The sequence below is a fragment of the Varanus komodoensis genome, unplaced genomic scaffold (genome assembly GCF_004798865.1).
Source record: "Varanus komodoensis strain SLA01 unplaced genomic scaffold, ASM479886v1 scaffold3, whole genome shotgun sequence".
In the NCBI taxonomy this organism is placed as follows: domain Eukaryota; kingdom Metazoa; phylum Chordata; class Lepidosauria; order Squamata; family Varanidae; genus Varanus; species Varanus komodoensis.
In genome coordinates this window covers 44,262,548-44,283,681 of record NW_025335761.1, presented here as the reverse complement: position 1 = coordinate 44,283,681, position 21,134 = coordinate 44,262,548, and the positions used below count along the sequence as shown (strand labels likewise).

The following is a 21,134-nucleotide window of genomic DNA, read 5'->3' as shown; positions in this document are numbered from 1 at the left end:
ACACATTCATATACGAGGGTTCTTCAAAAAGTTTCCGCACTTTTTAAAACTCTATTAAGAATTTCAAAAACAAATTACATCACTTTTCTACATAGTCACTTTCCTTTGTGATGCATTTTTCCCAGCATCATACCAACTTTTTAATGCCATCAGCAAAAAATATATAAAATATAAAAGTGCAGAAATGCTTTGAAGACTCTTCATATAATTTCTTTGAACTATTTTGAAGAGAAAACTGTTTAAAAGCAGTAGTAATATTAAGCACTGAACCTCAGAAATACACTAAATACTAAAAGCACTGATTTTAGTATCTCAACTAAAATCTTAATTATTTTACTATGATTGAGAGATGAAATGCAGATGAAATCTTGGACAAGTGTACATGAACTACATGTTGGACCCTCCTTACACTTTTCAAGCTGTTGGGTTCTCTTCTGCAAATGAACAGTAATAGCTTTTGTTACTCTTGGGTCCTATCAAAGACAAATAGGATTGATATTTAAAAACAACAACATTTCATATATTAATGTTGTTTATTAGCTCTCTGCTAGTGGATATTTGTCTAGCTGAATCTTTAGCACTCCTAAGTTTAAAAAGTAGTTTGTGGGCTAGCTGTGCACGTTGCTGGTATGGAAACTGCCTTTGATGCTGATACAGCAGTGGTGGGTTTTTTAATTGAGTTTCAAAATCATTCATAAGTATGTTTACTATAGTTCCATCTCTGAAATAATTGTTCAGTGAAGTCATAAATCTCTTCTCAACTTTCACATTCCTTGTTTGAGTCATAATTCTGGCCCATGTGGCCTCATTTCTTTCTAATCAAGGAGTTAGTAACTTATCAACACTTCATTTCAATTAATGCAACACAAATTGAAGTCCACTGTGTACAGTCATTTCCCTTTATTAACAAGGTAATAAAATAACAATCATTATGTATTTTTCAAGGAACTTGAGAAGCTAATGTACTTAAAGAATGCTACAGAGTAAATGAGACATAAGCAGTTGTATTCTTGAGTGCATTGTTCTAGTATTATTCTCGTATAAGAGAAAAGTTGTTATTCAGTACTCTTTGAACTCAAAACTTTAATTATGGTATTAATGCAAAGAAATATTGTTGGGTGAAAACTGAAAAACTTTGCAGAGAAGTACAGTGCTAAGTACAGTGGTACCTCGGCTCATGAATGCATCAGTTCATGACCAAATCGGGTCGTGAACAGAAATTTCAGAAAAAAATTGCCTCAGGATGTGATTTCCACATCGGGTGGCAATCACGATCACACCCGTCTTCCCTGCACAATCATGCTGGGGGTTGGGGGGATGGCCACGGTTGTGCTCAGAGGGTGGGGGGAGATGACCGCGATCATGCTCGGTTGGGAAGATGGCCACGATTGTGCTGGAGGGGAGATGGCCGTGATCGTGCCTGTGTTGCCTGCTCGAGTGTGACTGCGCCTGTGCAGGAAACACAGGCGTGATTGTGGTCATGCTGTGGGGAGGGGGGTGCGGAGATGGCCGCGGTCTTTGTTGTTCTTTCTCACTTTGCTTCACATTTTTGTGATTAAAAAAAAAATAGTTACAGAACAGACTAACCTTATTTACATTGAACCTTATGGGGAAATTTGACTTGGGTCATGACCAATTTGGGTCATGACCAGAGTCCTGGAATGGGTTAAGTTTGTGAGCCAAGGTACTACTGTACATTATTCAGAATATGAAGGAATATTGAATTATTATTCAATTCTACTCATTTTCATTATTTTTATTTAATGAAACAGTTATAAGTGCTTTGTTTTGAGGGATTGAAGAAAAGAAACAAAAGCTATGGAGCTTACAGAAATAATCTTATGACTATCTAGAAGCCTCAACACATCATTTTCTCTGATCCCATGTACCTTGCTTTCTCTCCTGCTCCGGTGAATTGGACAAAAGAATTTGCAGAAAAAAGCTGTGTGCGTCTTACTCACATGTACATAGGATTGCAATTTACATGCCCCTCATTTTGTAAGGAGAGGCATGGAGGAGAAGCCACTGGTGCGCACAAGTACAGGTGCACATGGTCCTCAAAAGTTGCAACTTCCACATCATGTTGTCATACATCAACATCCCCCTGTCAGGACCAGCACAGAACCTGACAATACATTTTAGGAGGAGGGCAGACATATTGCTGGTCCAAATTGGCAGATTCTGACAACCCCTCATGACCCCCACTTGGAAAATTATCCTGCTGGAGGGAGATTCAGGGGGCAGCACACATACTGGCCATTACTATTCCCCAGAACCCCAAATGCGGTAACAAGTCTAAACAAATGCCCATAACCAAAGGTGCCATGCCTGTCTGACAGCCTGAGGGCTGAGGAGGGAGCCTGATTCAATACATGCTCCAGCTCAGGGTTCTAATGATACTCAAGGAAGGTGTGGTCCCCTGGGACCAGTTATAGAGCTACTCAGGTGCTGTGTTGCTACTACATTTTAACCTACTCTGCTTACAATTCCATTTTTTGCTGGACAGCTCTCCTGGGAGCACCCTGACTCACTGTATAGCTTGCTGCTAAGGTGGGGATCTGAGCCATGCAATAGTGGCATGAACATGACATAGTAAGAGCAGCTGCTAATGCTCCAGCAAATGATAAACTATTTCTTTGCAATGATTACCTATCTACAACTGTTGAGGAGCACATGGAGGCCACAGTGGCATATCCTCATTTTCCTGTAGTGAGAGCAGGAAGAAAGCAAGGGTTGCAGTCTTACACATAGTTAAATGGAGGTACACCAATATAGGATCAGAATACAGGTTGTAAGCAAATCCCTTACTCCTGTGTCTGTTTCCTGCTCTTGCTCTCACTTTTCCTTCTTCCTCTGAGACTAGCGTGCATGCTGTTGGTGAAGGGACTTCACTGCTACAACTGCAAAGAAATATATGATAATTTTGAGTTTGTATTAAAAATTATACAGTTCAGGGTTCTGATTTTGACTTATAATAAAACCTTATACATTTGGGTATTGACAGTCTAAAGCCTGCCACTGTCTTGATGATCTTTAAGGTCCTTTTCAGTCCCAAGATTCTATAACTCCCTGTATCCCACTGTATGTGCGCCGAACAATTGAGGCCTTTGAATTGTGGTGCTGGAGAAAACTCCTGCGAGTCCCTTGGACTACAAGGAGATCAAACTGGTCAGTCCTAGAGGAGATCAACCCTGACTTCTCCTTAGAAGGCTAGATACTGAAGATGAAACTCAAAGACTTTGCCCACCTAATGAGAAGGAAGGACTCCCTGGAGAAGAGCCTAAAGCTGGGAACAATTGATGGCAAAAGAAGAAGGGGACGGCAGAAAATGAGGTGGCTAGAAGGAGTCACTGAAGCAGTTGGTGTGAGCTTAAGTGGACTCCGGGGGATGGTGGAGGACAGGAAGGCCTGGAGGAATGGGGTCCATGGGGTCGCGATGGGTTGGACACAACTTTGCGACTAGCAACATCCCACTGTAATACTATCGACAGTTTGAGGCTCTCACAAAGGACAGCATACAAATATCTGAAAGGAAGGAAGGAAAAAGAAAGACAGACAGACAGACAGAAATTTGTACTACTGATACATTGTTGTCTGCCCCAAGCACATAGAACTTGTCTCAGGGAAGCTCAGGAAAGGCCAAACCCACTGGTTTTGACAGTATAAGATCTTTTATAACTGATGTTCACTCTCACTGCTCAAATAGGAATGGGCGACTAAGATTACGTGGGAAAATATGCGAAGTTTTTCCCCATCTAGCTTTTAATGCTGACAAGAATCTTCCCAGGTGGTGTACATTTTTCTGCATTCTAAGGTTACCAAAATACTATAGCACGACACCTTGAGAAGTAGCAGTGATAGTGGTTCTATAACATGCATACTGGATCTAAACCAGGAATGGGAAACTTACATCCCCCAAATTATGATGGTCTACAGTTCCCATCACCTGTGACCATTGGCCATGCCAGCTGCTACTGATGGGAATTCAAACCAATTCAAACTAGAATTGCTAGTTCTCCAATTCTCGTTTGAACCCTTTCTGATTGGACTCAGTTTTGGTGATAGGAAGGTGGTTTTTACTCATTCTCCTTTCCCACCTCATTGTTCTAAGGGATGAACTCTATTACTTGAAAACAGTTTGAACCAAGAATTAGCATCAGAAACTAAGTGCCGCCGTGTTTGATCCAAAGTCATATAATGTCTTTTCCCCATTTTATTTGTAGAAGAACACTCCAAGGACAAACTGTAATCCATTTAGCTCTTTACTTGTGTGGCACTCTAGGACCTGACTGTGTACCATCAGACTTACATTCAAGTTCTTTAATTGGGAGTGGGGGCATTCTCTGTTAATTGTTTAATATACTCTTGGTTAGATATGCAAGTCACACACATCCACAAAAAAACAGAACAGGTTACTTTTATAGAAGCTGCACATTGTGAAGAATGTAATTTCATCATATAAAATATTACTTTCTGGGCTGTCTACTTGTATGTATCTTCATATTTTGCTTGTATCATTGTCAACAGATTTACTTAAAGTACTTTAGTCTGAAATGAAACCTGGGTTTTGTCATGGACTTTAAAATATTTTCAATCATGGAGGAAAATATAATTCTAAAAGTAAAATGTATAAGTAATGGAATAGTAAAATCTAGGTCAAGCAGTCACTTTCCTTTTGCCACATGAGGATAGTTTGGTTTGTATTGTGTATTTTGTTCTTACTGATGTATGCTAAACAGAACTCTACTTTTTCTCATGGGATATCATTCCATGGGAATATAAGATATTAATACAGGGACTGAGGGAGGGAATCAATGTCAACCTCAAGAACATGAGGAAAACCATGCTAGGTCTAGCCAAAGGTCCATCCAGTCCAACGTTCTGAATGGATGACCAACCAGCTGTCAACAGGAAATCCACAGGCAGGACATGACCACAGCTTCCCCCTCCCACTCATATTCCCCAGCGGTAAGGTACATCAACATGCTCCCTGTGGTACTGGAGGTAGCATATAGCCACCAGAACTAATAGGTATTGATGGGCTTCCTCCCCATTTGTCCAATCCCATTTTAAAAGTATCCAGATGGGTCGTCTTTACTACATCTTGTAGAAGTGCATTGATTAGGATTCAAGGAAGTTCTTTTAGTACCAGCAATAATTGACATCATCTTGTTTTTTATAGTCTTTCGAAATATGGTGTCTATACCTTGGAACCTAATATCAAAATTATATGGAATTAATGCACATTAGGCATTATATGGGAGATGCAGCTTATCAAAGGAAGCTGTTGCAAAACTTTTTAGGGTAGGAACCTATACACATTTGGGCAGGAAAAAGGAGCGTGTCTCTCCTAGTATGCCTTTCAGGGAATGCTGGGAGTTGTAGAACTTTTTTCTGTCTGAACCTGCACAGGATTACACCTTTAAAGTAGCTTATGTAATTCATATGAACTAGAATCCATGGTGAACTAGATAGGATTGTGCCTTAGAGGTCCATCTGTATTAAAGATTTAAGTTTACTGTTGACAATGCAGAATATAAGCTAGCTGCCATTTTGTACGTCTGAGTAAAAGATTCTTGTTAGTAGGGTTCAGCAATGGAAAGGGGAGAAAATAAAGGTGGAAAGAAAAAAGAAATGTTTAGATTTTTCTCTATGGTGTGTGGCCAAGCTCTTAAAAAGCTTGAAAGGAACTATAGTAGAGAATATAATAGAGAACTAAGGATAACTGAAAATATTGGGCATATTTAATTGGAAAAGTCATCAAGAAGGCACAAGCCAAATGAAAATAAGAAAGAAATGGTCAGTGGGATTGAAAATAGGGTTATTTTTTACCTAATTAGAAAAAAATCTTACACAGAGTACACCATTCATTTCTTGCCAAAAGATACTGGCACATCCAAAATGTTAGTTGCATTAGGGAAATATTTGGGAATATTAATAATTAAAGAACACAAACATATTACTTTACATGCATATCAACCTATGAGAAAAGTTTCTACTCAAAGCATCCTGTTACAGTATGAGGCATGTTACGACTTCTGCTGACATATCTGCCTGTGAACACTGCTGGAGAGGAGATACTATTCCTGGCAGATTACACATTTGACCATTAGGACAACTCCTTCTGTTTTCCTTGTTTTCCCTCGATTATTGTTGGCTTTCAATTCAGAGGGATGAGTTAACTTCTGTATCCAGTCCAATTCCAATTTTGTAGGGCTTAGTTATACCTCAGCAGTATTGCACTCCTTCTGGGTGATCAACATCTTTGTGATCTTTGACTTGTTGAACAATCATATTCCACCATATTTGCTTTTAAATGTGAGCATAGTGGGCAAAAATCATTTTGAAATCTTTTTGCCCTTGAGTGGATATCATAATTGTGTTTTCCCCACATAAAGAACATCTTAATGCTAATAATAATAATACTAATAGGGATCCACATAGACAAGCAGCTTTGTTTGGCAGTGAGTGAGTGAACTGAATATATTGGTATTCATGACATTGTGTTCATTGCTCTGAAAACAGAAGCCAGAAAAGAGGTTACTATCAAATATCTTCAGACATTTCTACACTTGCATTAAAGTGGCAGGACAAACCTTTATACTCAAGTGTGTGCCTTCATTTATCAGTTTTCCATGATGATAAATAAATATTCCCACAACAAATGATACATAGCATGCATTTCTTTATTCCAGAACTGTAGTCAAAACATATTACACATGCTGGACGACGCCACTGCATTGGCTGAATGAAATGTGGTTTTCAGGTGTTTTCAACCCAGTACTTTATCAAGCAAAAATGAACCATTCAGCTTCCTCATTCTTAGAGGATTATTATGCTAGTACCCAGACTGTGCAGTCAGTTGCCCTGTTGCACATGGAAGTTTTGAAGCTCCCTCCCTTCAAGTGGAACCTCCACTGTCACCCCAACAGGCTACTGCCAAGGTCTTGGGACCCTTGAGAATTGCAGCATGTGAGTGGTGACCAGCTTCAATCCAGAGGAAATGTTTCCTCTCCAGTCCATGTGCAAAGGGTATTTCCTTTTCATGGTGGAAGAGAAAGAAGATCTTGTCTCTAGGACTTTGTAAATATGAACCGGACTACAAACACATACATTTTTATCCCGCTCAGTACTAGAATCCAATGGGGTCATCCCAGGAAACTTACTGGTGGGAGATTCAAGACAGATAAAATGTGTGTCATGCTTTGTTAAACAAAGCATGTTATCTTGTTAAACACAAGATAGAGGAATGGCCACCAATTAGGATGGGGTTTAAAAGGATTGGATAAATTCTTGCCTTTAAATAGTTACCAGATGGCTTTGTGGTACTGACATTGGATTTACACCAGATACTGGGGAATATGGATGGCAGGGTGTTGTTGAACTTACACCCTCCTCGTAGGTTTCTCTTGGGCAGCTGGTTGGCCACTGTATGAAGAGAATGCTGGACTAGATGAACCTTTGGTCGGATCCAGCATGGCTTTTCTTATATTTAGCCAAAAGTAAGCACATTTAAATCTCATTTATTTTAATGGGAGAAAGATAAGCACATCCATAACTATTCACTGAAATTAAGGAAACTTGAAAGTGCTTGAGTAGTTGTGCCCTTTTTGTATCTAGCAAAACATGCTTAAATGTGTGTTCTTTCTATACTTATTAATGCAGCACTGGGAATAAAACTGACAGATTTTAATCAATAGTTCAAGCAGATGTTGGAAGTGTAGATTAATGTAGTACAATTTCTATCAATTTTCTGGTTTGTAACTGCCTGGCACAGTTTTCCCTTAATAAACATTAGAGCATGTCACTGTTTTTAAAAGCTGCAGATTTTATGCAAGTGCATATGCTGAATATAATGTTCTGTTGCTCCATCTGTTCTTACTAAGGCAGCTATGGTAGCAATCTATATTATCTAGCTGTATGAAACCGTTATGTGTTGTTTTATATTTAAACAGATGGGTGAATCCAGTCAATAAGGAGTGGGGAAAATAGCATGCACTAGGAAATCATAGATTTTACAAAAATATTCATTTAGATCCAGCACTTTCTTGACTTCTTAAATACTGGGTTTTGTTAGTAACACAAAATATGGCATTTTATTTTATACAAGAAACTGGTACAACTTGATCCTAAGATCCATTGTAACAGCAAATGTGGAATATAGTATCCCAGTAAGTGCTGCCTTATTGTCTGGGTTGCTTGTTGAACTGTACAGTTACATTAAAAGATGTTACAGCTTCTGTAAGAGTAGTTGCTGCTATGAATCTCTGAAATTGGAGTACCCTGGGACTGGGATGCAGGAAGGCTCACCACATATTGTGCTACAGGTATTCCAAGCATGGCAGCACCATCTACGTAGGCACAAACTTTCAATGGCCCACCATAAACATTTTGGCACTCTAAGTAGCCACTATAATATAACCAACATGCAGAGAATCATCCTTCAAATTGTAATAGACTGGGTTCCTTTGTGACTGGACTATATCTTGTATTCAAATAGAAGCCTTTCCATTTTAAAACCTAACATTAATATCTTTGTCAATATTAAACATTGCTGAACTTTACATTAACAAAGCAAGTGAGAGCCTCAGCTGACAGAAACGTATTTTATTAAAGTTAATGTTTTAAATATTAAGGTTTATATCTATTTATGTGAGTTGGGATATGGGTACCAATAAGAAAATGACTGAATCTCAATAATCTTTGCCTCCCTTACATATTATATTTATACTTTGTACCCTAATATTTATATACTTTAATCCAAAATTCCAGATGGGCTTCATCCAGGGTTTGTTGTACTCCTTTAATTCCATTATCATCCAATGACCCAACTGCCTGTCTAGTTGGTTGTTGCTTCTGATATATGTAAAGGGTTCCTTATTGTTGACCCTGATATTAGTTTCTCAAAATGCTGTCTTGCTGCTGTTATCTTCAGCTTGCATATCCCTTGTGTGAAACTTGTGCCCCCTTTTGCTTTCCTAACTTAGGCAATAATTTCATTTTCTGAAAGAAGCCACCTTTTCTCTTACAGTTTCTTGACATTGCTTGTTAACCATGCTGCTAACCTCTAGAACCTTCTGTTGCCTTTGCTAACCTGTGGTGTACACTCTGAGCTATTATTATGGTTTTAAGTATTCTCCAAATATCCCAAAGGGATTGAAGCCTCTTGGCTCTCATTTTCAACTTACTTTCTACTAGTTCCCACATTTTAGAGAAGTTTCTTCTTTTGAAGACACATGTGATTGTGTTGAACTTGTTTGGCAATTTACCAATTGAATATATATTATTTACTGTACTTATATTCTGTGTTTCTCCTTTCAAGGGATTCAAGGCAGTTTACATAATCCTCTTCCTCTCAGTCTTATCCTTACAATAACCACCATGTGACATAGGTTGGGTTGAGAGTTTGTGATTGTCCCAGAGTCACGCAGTGAGCAACATGGCTGAGTGGGAACTAGAACCTAAATCTCCTGAGTCCCAGTCCCACACTCTTAACCACTATATCACACTGGCTCTGGTGGTACTGTATTCTCTGTTTCCGATCGGTTCAACAACAATTGCAGTGCATACGAGGTCCCTGACAGCACCACTTATGATAAAATTTAGAGTTGCATCACCTCTGGTTGGTTCCAGAGTCATTTCGGACATCAAGAAATTTAACCTTTTTGCCATGCATAGAACTTGCATTGATGTGGTCAGTGTGGGTGTAATTGAAGCTATGCACTTCCTAATTTGGAGGCCTCCATCTGAAGACCAACCTGAGCATACTAGTCTGGTGAATCATAGCATTTTCTTAGCTCTAAACTACTTTTGCAGCCAGATATTGTCATCCATATTGCTTCTGTGAAAGAGTTTGCCTCTGTTAGGCTTTTGAGTCTGCTGGATACTATGCCTGCAGTCAAAGAGCCACCCCGAGGCTTTGTTGCAATGGGGGCGGCATAGAAATGTTTTAAATAAATAATAATAAATAGAGACATATTATAAGTACTCATTTATGAAGCATAGGCTTTCCTCCCCCATGTGTCTCTCCCCTTACCCACAATTCCATCTGTTAAAATGAACATGATACACTTCATTGCCTCTTTTGTGGAAGACCCTGGTACTATGAAACTCCATGTAGCTGGAAGCATAATTTTCCTCATCAATATGCTTTTGTTCTAGCTGGGTCATAGCATGCCAGAAGACTTCTCAGTGGAGTGAAAAGCTCTTCAGTAGCTGCTGTCAGAGTATTAAATCATGACCATTTCTGTCCCCTCTTCTCTTCTCTTCTCTTCTCTTCTCTTCTCTTCTCTTCTCTTCTCTTCTCTTCCGATAGCTGTGTTGAGTTGCTGTATATCTCATAGAGAAATAACTTGATCTCTACTTAGGTATCACACACTGTATTTAAGGAATACTTCTTTCTCTTAATTTCAAATATATTTTCAGTGCTGTGCAGTTTTCTACTTTGATAGCATTGCGCTTGAAATGTACTTCAGTCTAATAGGGATATGTGCTGCAGGGGAAATTTCAGGCTTTTTTATTTACACTGTTGTTAATAGTATCTTCCAGAATAATTGAATTGCTCTCTCAATATATATATATATAGACATAAAGTAGGGAAATTGGTTCATTTAGGAATGGAATAATAGCCTTTTCACTTCAAATGCTAGCAGGTCTGCAGTGCTCTGTAAGATGCAAATTAGACTCAAGGTAGGCTTTTTAAAAAGATGGAATTGGAACCATGTAACTGTTACAAAAGGACATCACTTATGGAAATCTTTGCTAGTGCTTGTATGGACATGACTATTCAGAAATAGCAATCATACATGTCAGAAATGGAAAACCTGTAATCCTGTAAATGTTGTTGAACTACAGTCCCCAGACTTCCTTAGCACCACCTATACTAGCAAGGGTTGATGGGAGTTGGAGTCCACCAATATCTGGAAGGCCACTCATTTCCCACCCCAACACAAGGCATATATACACAAACACATGCACACACCTACCTACTATAGCTGTTGTTTTGTAGTAAGATTATACTCTTTAAACTGCTTTCTGCTGCAAAATCTCTTAACTTAGGGCAGAATCAAAACTTCAGTAGTTTTACAGCTTTCTTAAACTCCTCTCTCTCTGATAATGATAGCAGCAAACCAGTAACCTTCCACGCATGGTAATTGTGTCTTCTGGCTCCAGGACCACTCAAAATGAGTGAGGCCACTTTAAATCTTACATGTTCATATGTTCCACCCCAGTTTAGCTCAGCTGCCCATACATGTTTACATTCAGAATCCAAAGGCTTCTATAAAGCCCCAGATTAATCAGTGTAAAAACTTTCAGACCATCTACATCTGTGACACAGAGCTTGTGGTACCAATGCTTTCTAGTAATAATCAGCAGACTGACTCCCAAGCAGAACATGGGTTCTTCTTCATGGTTGTTCACTGTGCATCAGCCATATGGGCTCTGTGCCAGTGTGGGGCTTGTTGTTGGATAGATAGAGGGAGGATCTGGAGGATGGGCGAGTGGTGGAGCTGGTGGGACTGGCGATGTAGCCAGTACCGGTGCCCAAGAGCGGACTAGAGATTGGTCTGGTGCAAGTGAACGGCGATGAGCCTCTTAGGTTTCTCTGCAGATGTTTTTCATATGTGTGAATGCACATATAACCACCCAAAGAATGTTGGATACAGGTAAGCAACTTTACTTCCTCGGCTGATCTCATTTGATGCCAGAGTGAGCCAGGAGAGGCATAGCCCAGGATGGAACACCCAAGCTGTAAGCAAAGTGTTCCACATGTAGGCCTGCTTGTTTCAGGATGGGGAGCGGGGCTGAAGAACTCCTGTCTGAAGCTCTTGAGAGCCACTGTCAGCAGCTAAAATTCATAAAGCCTTAACATTCATTTTAAAAAGCCTTCCCCGTTTTTAGATGACAGTCAAATTGTAGGCGGCAAGCAAGTGGGCTTACAGACACAGCATTCTTTATCCAGTAGTTTGGGGATCAGCAGCACCTGCTGGCAATCGGGGTAAGAATGTAGTGCCTGATCTGTGAGACTCTTGGTTAAAGCCCCATGGCAATGAAATGCACAAGACACTTCAATTCCAGCTATAGTATTGCTGTGGCCTATCACAGTAGGGTCTGTAGTTTATAATTTTATGTATATTATAATATATTAATTATATTGAATTACAAGTGTAACATATCCCTCCAGTTCTATGGATGGATATAGTATAAACTGGGGACATCTCTATGAATTGCACCACCAAATCACAAGGGTGCTTACGTTTGCAGAGGATTTAATAAAGGAGGTTAATGAATTGTTGTTAGTCGCGAAGTCGTGTCCTACCCATCGCAACCCCATGGACAACATTCCTCCAGGCCTTCCTGTCCTCCACCATCCCCCGGAGTCCACTTAAGCTCACGCCGACTGCTTCAGTGACTCCGTCTAGCCACCTCGCCCTCTGCTGTCCCCTCCTTCTGCCATCTATTCCCAGCATTAGGCTCTTCTCCAGGGAGTCCTTCCTTCTCATTAGGTGGCCAAAGTATTTGAGTTTCATCTTCAGTATCTGGCTTTTTAAAGAACAGTCAGGGTTGATCTCCTCTAGGACTGACCGGTTTGATCACCTTGCAGTCCAAGGGACTCACAGGAGTCCCCTCCAGCACCACAATTCAAAGGCCTCAATTCTTCTGCGCTCAGCCTTCCTTATGGTCCAACTTTCACAGCCATACATTGCAACTGGGAAAACCATAGCCTTGACCATACGCACTTTTGTTGGCAGAGTGATGTCTCTGCTTTTTAGTATGCTGTCTAGATTTGACATAGCTTTCCTCCCCAGGAGCAAGCGTCTTTTAATTTCTTGGCTGCAGTCACCATCTGCGGTGATCCTGGAGCCCAGGAAAATAAAATCTGTCCCTACCTCCATTTCTTCCCCATCTATTTTCCAGGAAGTGAGAGGACCGGATGCCATGATCTTAGTTTTCTTAATGTTGAGTTTCAAGCCAACTTTTGCGCATTCCTCCTTCACCCACATCAAGAGGCTCTTTAGTTCCTCTTCACTTTCTGCCATTAGGTTAATGAATACATCCAGATAAAACCTGTACTCTGAAAAATGTAACAAGGAATCATTTTGAAGGGTATAAAAATGTGTGGGTGGGTAACATCTTAAATGATTATAATTGTTTGGTGAGTTTTAAAGCCATCTCAGAGATACAGAATCATAACTCTGCTGTGTGTACATGTGGTGGGGGAACCCTCTTCGTCATGATTTTTAGGTGTGCATGTGAAATGTCACGTGCATACACATTTTAAGTAATTGGCTCTAAGTTGAGGTTTCAGTGGGAACAGACTTTTCTTATTTCCTTCTGATTATTACCCAGAAGTATTCAGATATTAAGTTTCCTGAAATGCATTGTTTGAGTACTACTTTTGTAAAAAGTGGAGGGGGGGGCAACAGGGAAGTAAAAAGGAGCTATTTCTGCTCAGCTTGTGAATCCATCCATTCAACAACATGTATTGCTTTTTGTATTTAATGCCATCATTCTACAGTAGTTTGTGATTTAATTCCATCATTTAAAAAGCACTCCAGACTCCAAGTCACGGGGTAAGTTCCTGCAGTTCTTGATGATATTATGACAACTTAAATGCTTCCTTAAGGGTTCCAGCACTCCAAATGAAGATTTTGACTGCAAGTAATCCTATCATATTTGTACTCTTGTAGTTGACAAAACTATAGTAATCCTCTTTATATTTCTTCTGTATTTTTAAGTACTTACCTAGGTTTTCTTAAATGCTATATTGTTAAAAAATTAAATTAACACACATGTTGCTAGATGAACTGCCAAGCCTTGCAGGAAGCTCATCAACAAAGTAACAAGCATTAGGAATGGCTGATTTAATAGAGGAAAAGATTGCTTACTGGTTAAGCTGTAATCCTTGAATCTTAAGTTGGTGGGTCATTTTGTCCCCAGCAGGATCTCCTTGCATGAACTGTTGCATCACTCTGGAAGCTGGGCAATCCTGCAATAAACTGATTAAACAGATGCATTGCTTCATAACTTTTCCAATAGGTTTCAATCATAAAAAATAATAATTAAAGAAATGTTTGCCAGGTTCTCTTTCTTCAACCACTAACTGAAACATCACTTTTATTTTAAATTTTCCATAATTCTTCTTGGTATTTAGACTACCTTCTATGATATCCTTCACCTTGGAAGCTTTTCCCTTGCCCCCTGCTTGTTCCCTTCACAAGCCTATTTTTAATCTTTTCTGCTTCCTGAACTACTTTCTTAGCACACGAAGTACTATAAGGTTCTCCCCCGTCCAGATCCAACACAGTCCGGTAGTTATGCTACGCTTCAGAAAGGGCTGTTGTGTGCTAAAAAAAACTTGTGTTGGAAGTAGTGGTGGAAGAAGGCCTTGAATCATTTCAACAGATGCCTTCCTGACCACTGCATTGTTCAAAATGTTTATAATATATTTATATTATACCATTGTTTTATTGTTTTATAATGTATTTTAATTGTCAGGTGTTAGCTGCATAGAGATGCCATGGGCGAAATAGGCAGCATAGAAATGTTTTAGATAGATAGATAGGATGAAGGCATCACAGGAGCTTCAGGTAGCATTAGCTTTTGATGTCTTGGGTTTTTGTACAATAAGAGGCATTGTTGGAAGATGAAGAATTTATAAGGCCTATTACCTACGTGTCCACCATTGATTTAGAGATTAGATGATCTTTTAAGACTCCCTTCCATCTTTAACATTCTGGGAAATTGTGGGTGTTATATGCCAAAATAGGCACAATATAATTTGGTGATGTTATATCTAGCATGAGGAATCTGAAAATCCAATACACCTTTTCCACATTTTCCCCATGTAACTAGTGACTGTGGAATAGGATATTAGCTGATGGAAGTTTTGGGGGGTGGGGTTCAGAAGCTGGGCAGCATGATAATAGCCATTCATCCCATTCACTTGCCTGCTTCATCTTGTATCCAGGGGCACTTGATCAGGGAAGTGACATTTTGTTACGGCTCATAATAATCAATAGAACCTTATCTAATAATATCATCAAATGTATATGATAAAGTTATATTCAGGTGGTGTTTGAACACAACCAAGCTTCAGGCTCAAGGATAAGATAACTATTATCTTATTTAGCCCATGGTTTGCAGGGGCATGTGTCATTTTCATAAATAAGAACTGATCAGTTCACGTACTGGCTGTCAGTGTGATGAACTCTGGCCAGTTAGTTGTTTTTGGGACCAAGCAACCCACCTCTTAACCCATGCTTGTTTAATCTAGCATTTTCCACTGTGATGTGTGAACTGGATTTCATTTTCAGCTAACCAGGGCTTTGTCATATCCAGACTAGAACAAACTTATTTACTGGAATAAGTGAACTTCAAGTTGTGGTTTAGGATCCTATTTGTCTGGATAATATAACATAACATGCTACAGTAAGTTGCAGATAAATTAATATTGCTGATCTCTTTTTCAGGGCTATGTAAAAAGGGGAGGGGTAGAAGGTTCGTGGACATGACACTGAACTATGATTCATTGTTACATTTGAATCATACACTATGACTATGATCCAAGGAGTTCCTACCTCATACAACAGAGTTTGTATGACTGCAGCCAGCTATCTTGATTTAGCTGCCCCACCCTATCATACTGACAATGCAAAGCTCCTCTGTTTAAAATTAGGGCTAAGCCAAAAGAGAGAGTGGTGAATTCTAGAGACATATTTGATATTTTTGCCTTGATTGGCTAGTTAATAAATAAATAAATAAATAAACATCCTGTTGCCCATTGAGACTGCAGTGTCTGACTCCTCTAGTTGCCTCTGCTGCCATTTTTGGCTCTTACCATGTGCAACAGTGAGGAACCAGAAAAGGCAGACTGGGAAATTTATCCTGCTACTGAGCTGAGCACAGCAGAAAGCAGAAGCAGTGGTGGGGATGAGTGCAGTATAACAACACGGATGAGAAGGGAGAGGGAAGAAAAGTGGGAGACCTGGAATAGCATAAGAAAAGTAGAATGCCGAGAACAGGGACAAGGAAATGAGCTTGCAGGTGTGAAAAAAAAGTAATGGGTTGCCTAGTTGTCCAAGAATCATTGCCAGCGTTCTAACTTCATGTAATGTGGCATGACATCATAGTTGTCCACAACAGACCTGGTAAACTTCTTCGGGGAAAGATGAGACCAAGAAAAACACAAAACTCTGGAGCAACAGTAGATAGGGGAAACAAAATGCTATGAACAGGATTGAAAATGTTGAATATTCTCATTAAACATTTTCCCCAGGAAATACTGTGAATCTTACCTTCTGGTAGCACCTCTTTCTCTCTGTACAATGAAACAGAATTGGATGTAGCCCCAGCCAAAAGGTCATTCTTGGTTAAGTACAGAAAGTGAAAAAAAATATCAAAAGTATGTATGCCAATAGCATATATTCTTTGGACTGCACTCCATAGCATGCACTGGGGCTTCATTCTTTCAAACAGGGCTCATAGATCCTCATGCTTTATTACACCTCCAGTTCTAAGCTTCTGCTTCAACATACTACCATCTCTGCTCCTGGGATCCCAGGAGTGATCTTGGGGGTTCTGGAGCTGGGTAGTGAAACCTGTAAGGCTGCACTGAGTTCCTTATGGAAGATCTTCCAAGATGGTCTTAAGATAGTGGTGTTTGTATCCTCAGTCTCACATAGAGGGGCACTACTAGGGTCAACACAGGGGTGGTTCTCCTCTGAGGAGATCTCATCTTGTTCAGATCTTGGCAGAAAGGTAGTAGAATTACATAAGTATGCAGAGCTGCCTTATAACAGGCAGTGTAGTATCCCATCCCTTGCAGCTTCATTTGATATCAAGGCACTATTAGGGAAATAGTCTAGCCATTTAGTCCAAGGTCTGGAGAAGAATAAGCTGCTGGGTGGGACTTGATGCCCCTGTGGGTGGGCCTAACATTGGAGTGAATGAGCTGTCCATGATGCTGAAGTACAACAAAACAGCAGCTTAGCAAGAATGGAGAGCAATGTACTGGCACTTTGTAGTGGCTCCGCACAGTCGTAGGCTTATGCTTCTAAGCCTGCTTGTTGTGGGTGGCACCTCTGGAGTGTGTATAATAATAAGCCTTTTTGAAATAATCAAGCAATTGCAGACAGCATAGTGATCATCATTTTTTGAGTATCTACTTAAAGAATACATTAAGATTTAAAATATTCCAACTGGAGAGAGGTTCTGAACGCAAAAGAGGAGGGGAGGAAGGGAAAGTTTACCAGTTTCAGGAAACTTTAATTATCTAATTTAGTAAGGGGGTAATTTATATTCTACAACAAGTTAAGTTGTGATAATAATTACTTATACTGTTCTAGTAAATAGATTAGCCGCAAATGCTGAATGCTACCACAAGATATATACTTTTTAACTAAAAAAGTTAATGCATATAACAAATACTATCTACAGTTATTCCAGAATACAAGTTTATGTTTCCTGAATCAAATAGGCCAGTGTGACATCCACTTGAAACAAGCATTAAAAGTGAAGGCTACTGCCCTCATGATGGTTGTCCACTTATAGTAGGTAATACTCTTTGAAAGTCACAAATTGATATTCTGTACCATAACACCGGCTGCATGTGAGCAAGTGAAGGTGGATCAGCCAACACAGCAGAAGTCATTGTTGCCACATCTTTAAATGGCCTATTGAAATTCCACATGTATCTCTTTTCCTGTTTTAATGATACAGTGTTTTTATTGATAAGCTGTTCTGGGAACCTCATTAGCTGGACAACAGGGTAAAATGTTTTACATACATTATTTTTTAAATAAAACTAAAATCCATTTTATAATCAACAACATTTTGTTCCCTAACAGAGTAATCCTATATTGTGCCAGGGTGCTGGGGAGTACACCACTACCACACCAATTGATTTCCCACTGTATCTCACACATGCTAAGTTCAGGAAAGGAAAAGAAAATCATGCATCCAGTCTAAAAATGGCAAGCACACCCAGCAGTACCCACTAATCTGGGACCACGACTACATACACATGGTTCCAGTGAACTCAGGTCACCAAGGATATGCCTACACCATATCTACTTGTGTTTCATCTGGCTAGTCAAGCTTCCACCAAATTATATGGCCCCTTGTCCAACTGATAAATTTGTGCCTTTAATGTTTTCTCATAATTAACTTACCTTATTGATAAACACAAAGGTCTAGCCATGGTTAGACGAACACCTTTCAGACAGTGTCTAGTCAAGATAATCAACATTCTCATTGAGAATATTCTTTATATGAATATCTGAGTCCCAGTCATTAAGGAGGTCCAGAATTGCCACTCTGCATTTTAAACCACAGGACCACATAATATGGCTTAATCAATTATGTATAAAAGTGTTTTTTGTTTACCATACTTCTGAAGCATCCTTATAATTGTGCAGCAATACTTGCATTTTATTTTGGATGTGAGTGTTCCATTATAGATTGAAAACCCCATTCTTTTAATGTACAGAGTAGCCCTGCTGAACCAAATCAAAGGCTGACCTTGTTCAGCATTCTTCTCCCATGGAGGCCAACTGGGTGCATATGGGGTATGGACAAGCAAGTCACCAGTTCCATAGCCTCTTCCCATTTGAGTTCCTCAACAACCAGAACTGAGAGGCATGCTGCCACCAATACCTGAGATCATATAGCAGCATCAGGACTAGTAACCTGTGATAGCCTTATCTTCCATGAATTTTTCTAAAACCCTTTAAAGCCATCCTAATTGAGGGTCATCGTTACATGTGGTAACAAATTCCATAGTTCAGCTATGTGTTGAGTGTGTCCATTCTGAGTCACCCGCCATTGAGTTTCATTGGGTTCTAGTCTTGACCCTGGCTTCTCTCTCTCAGGCAGGAGAAAAACGCCCTCACTGTTTTCCCCATGTTATGTGTGTTTTTATACTCTGATACCACCTCCACTTTCTTTTTAATCTAACAGTTTTAGAAAGCTTGTAACCTTCCCTCATAGGAGACTTACTCATAAGAGACTTGCCTCAGCTCCTTATTTTCTGTAGTAAGAATGCAGCCATTCTTTACACGTGGTTTTTAACTACAAAAGAATAGTTGAAGCATTTAAAATAACCTGGACTAGGTGAGCTTATGAAAGCCCTGCTAATGGCTGAACTCATGTATGGAAGAAAATATCAGAGGCATAATCAAGCTCACCAGCAAGAGTTAAAAATTTACTAGTGGTGGAGTAGATCTGTTTTGAAAGCCTGTTTGGTTTCATTTTTATTGCACTGGAATGTTTTAGAGAAAATGTCTGGACTTCTCATTTGAATGGTTTTACTCAGGTAAAGGACAAGTCTTCTGTTTAGTATTCTCCTGGGAAACTGGATAATTTAAAATACTCTCTTCAATTAGACACAGTAGTCCCCCTTTGGGAATGCTATGGAGTAATATCTCCTATATGGCCAATTCTGTTTCATGGACTGAAAACTGATGAGGGAGCTAGAGGCTGCCTTTCTATTCCCATGCTGTCACTAAGGCCAGTTTGTTACTTCTAATGATGAGCTCCCCTGTGATCGTCCCTGTAAGGAATGTGCTCAGGAGCAAGAGGCTGACAGCAGTGTTGCTTTTCCATTCCTGTGGTGTCATAGCATGCCAAAAGTGGTAGAACATCGGAATGCTATCTCTTGTTATCCCGCACCCATAATGACCTACTTTAGCTTTTACAGGGTAGTCTGGTTCCATGACTCTTGAGCAATTAAATATCTCAGCAGGGAGGAAACATGTAACTTCAATGTTTCTGTGATGTACTGCTATTGGCCTATGTGATTTCAGTGCATCATCTGCCCTTTACTTTCTGTCAGGGCTCCATTTCAGTGTGTTTTAAGAACCAGATGGCTACACTGGGGGTTGAGAATTTAACATGACTGAACAAAACTGTTTCTATGGACAACTTAAATGTTCTTTAGTTTTCAGATGGATCTCTGTCAAGTCCTTTTAAATGCTTCTACAAAATTAACTTGGCTATACAAGTTGGTTTCACATACAGTGTTCTGCAAACAAATTATGTATTCATTGCAAGGTTATTGGAAAGTGTACACAACATGATGCACTCTTAGCAATACTACATTGTGTTGAGTTCAGCTGTGCCCAACCTCCAACAGAATGGACACCTCTGGTGAAAAGGATCAGTCATTTCCTCTGCAGTCCTTCACAGATGCCTCAGCTGTTTTAGAGAGTTGGGAGGCCTTCCAAAGCAGATCTGGAGATGGTGGGAGAGTGAAAATGGGAGAAGAGGCTGTGATGTTTGATGTCACCTGTTGTTATGTACTCATGATAGTTTGCTATAGGATGGGAAGCAAAAGTGCTCACTTTAGCTATTACTACCTTTATCAAATGGGTTTTAGCCTTCACCATATATAACCAGTTCTCTGTAAGAAGGAAAGGTACAAGTAGAGTACCATGTACAAATATTCATAATTAAAAACTAATTCTAAAAAGTGTTTTTATAGGGAAGTTGATCAAGATGAAGATGGCCTTATCAGCTTCAAAGATTTTGAATCTGCAATGAAGTATGGACATGATGATTTATCTGCACTTCCTTCCAGCTAAAGTATATTTTCTCCTGAAAATAGTCTAGTAAGAACTTAAGTTTTCTAAAAGCTACACATCATTTTCTGTCAGAAATGTTCCCATAAATTAAACTATGTATGATGCCATAAAAAGTGAGCCTTTGAAACAAACGTACTGTGTTGTTTTAACATATATTTTGTTTTCCAAATAAATTACTTTGTCTTCGAACACCTTAATGTTTTGCTGGTTTTTGTATTCTTGAAAATGCTCTGAATACAAAACGGACTAATATGGTGTACTCCATCTGTATTGAAGTAGGAAAGAGAAACATTTTTTACCCATAAGTTTGTCTTGAAAGAACAAACACACATGATTATAGAAAGGGGACTTTAAAATCTCCTGGTAAACTTTTTATTTATTAATAGATAAATTAAGTTGTACTTTTCAAGTAATGCTTCATGCACAGATACCCATCTATATTGGTGTGGCATCTTTAACCTTAGGGAGTGATTTAGGTTGCACTTCTATGCACACTTAACATTGGGATAATTTTAACTGAAGTCAGCCTTACATGTTTAGGATTTCATGGCA

General features: G+C 39.4%; 1 protein-coding gene across 1 annotated transcript in view; it reads left to right on the top strand.

The window, feature by feature from the left end:
- Positions 1 to 20,771, top strand: part of EFCAB11 (EF-hand calcium binding domain 11) — a 58,359-nt gene extending 37,588 nt beyond the window's left edge. Inside the window, exon 6 of the mRNA XM_044436875.1 lies at positions 20,483 to 20,771. Coding sequence (XP_044292810.1) covers positions 20,483 to 20,582 — 100 coding nt within the window. The 3' untranslated portion in view covers positions 20,583 to 20,771. The remainder of the gene's footprint in view (positions 1 to 20,482) is intronic.
- Positions 20,772 to 21,134: the final 363 nt, after the last annotated feature.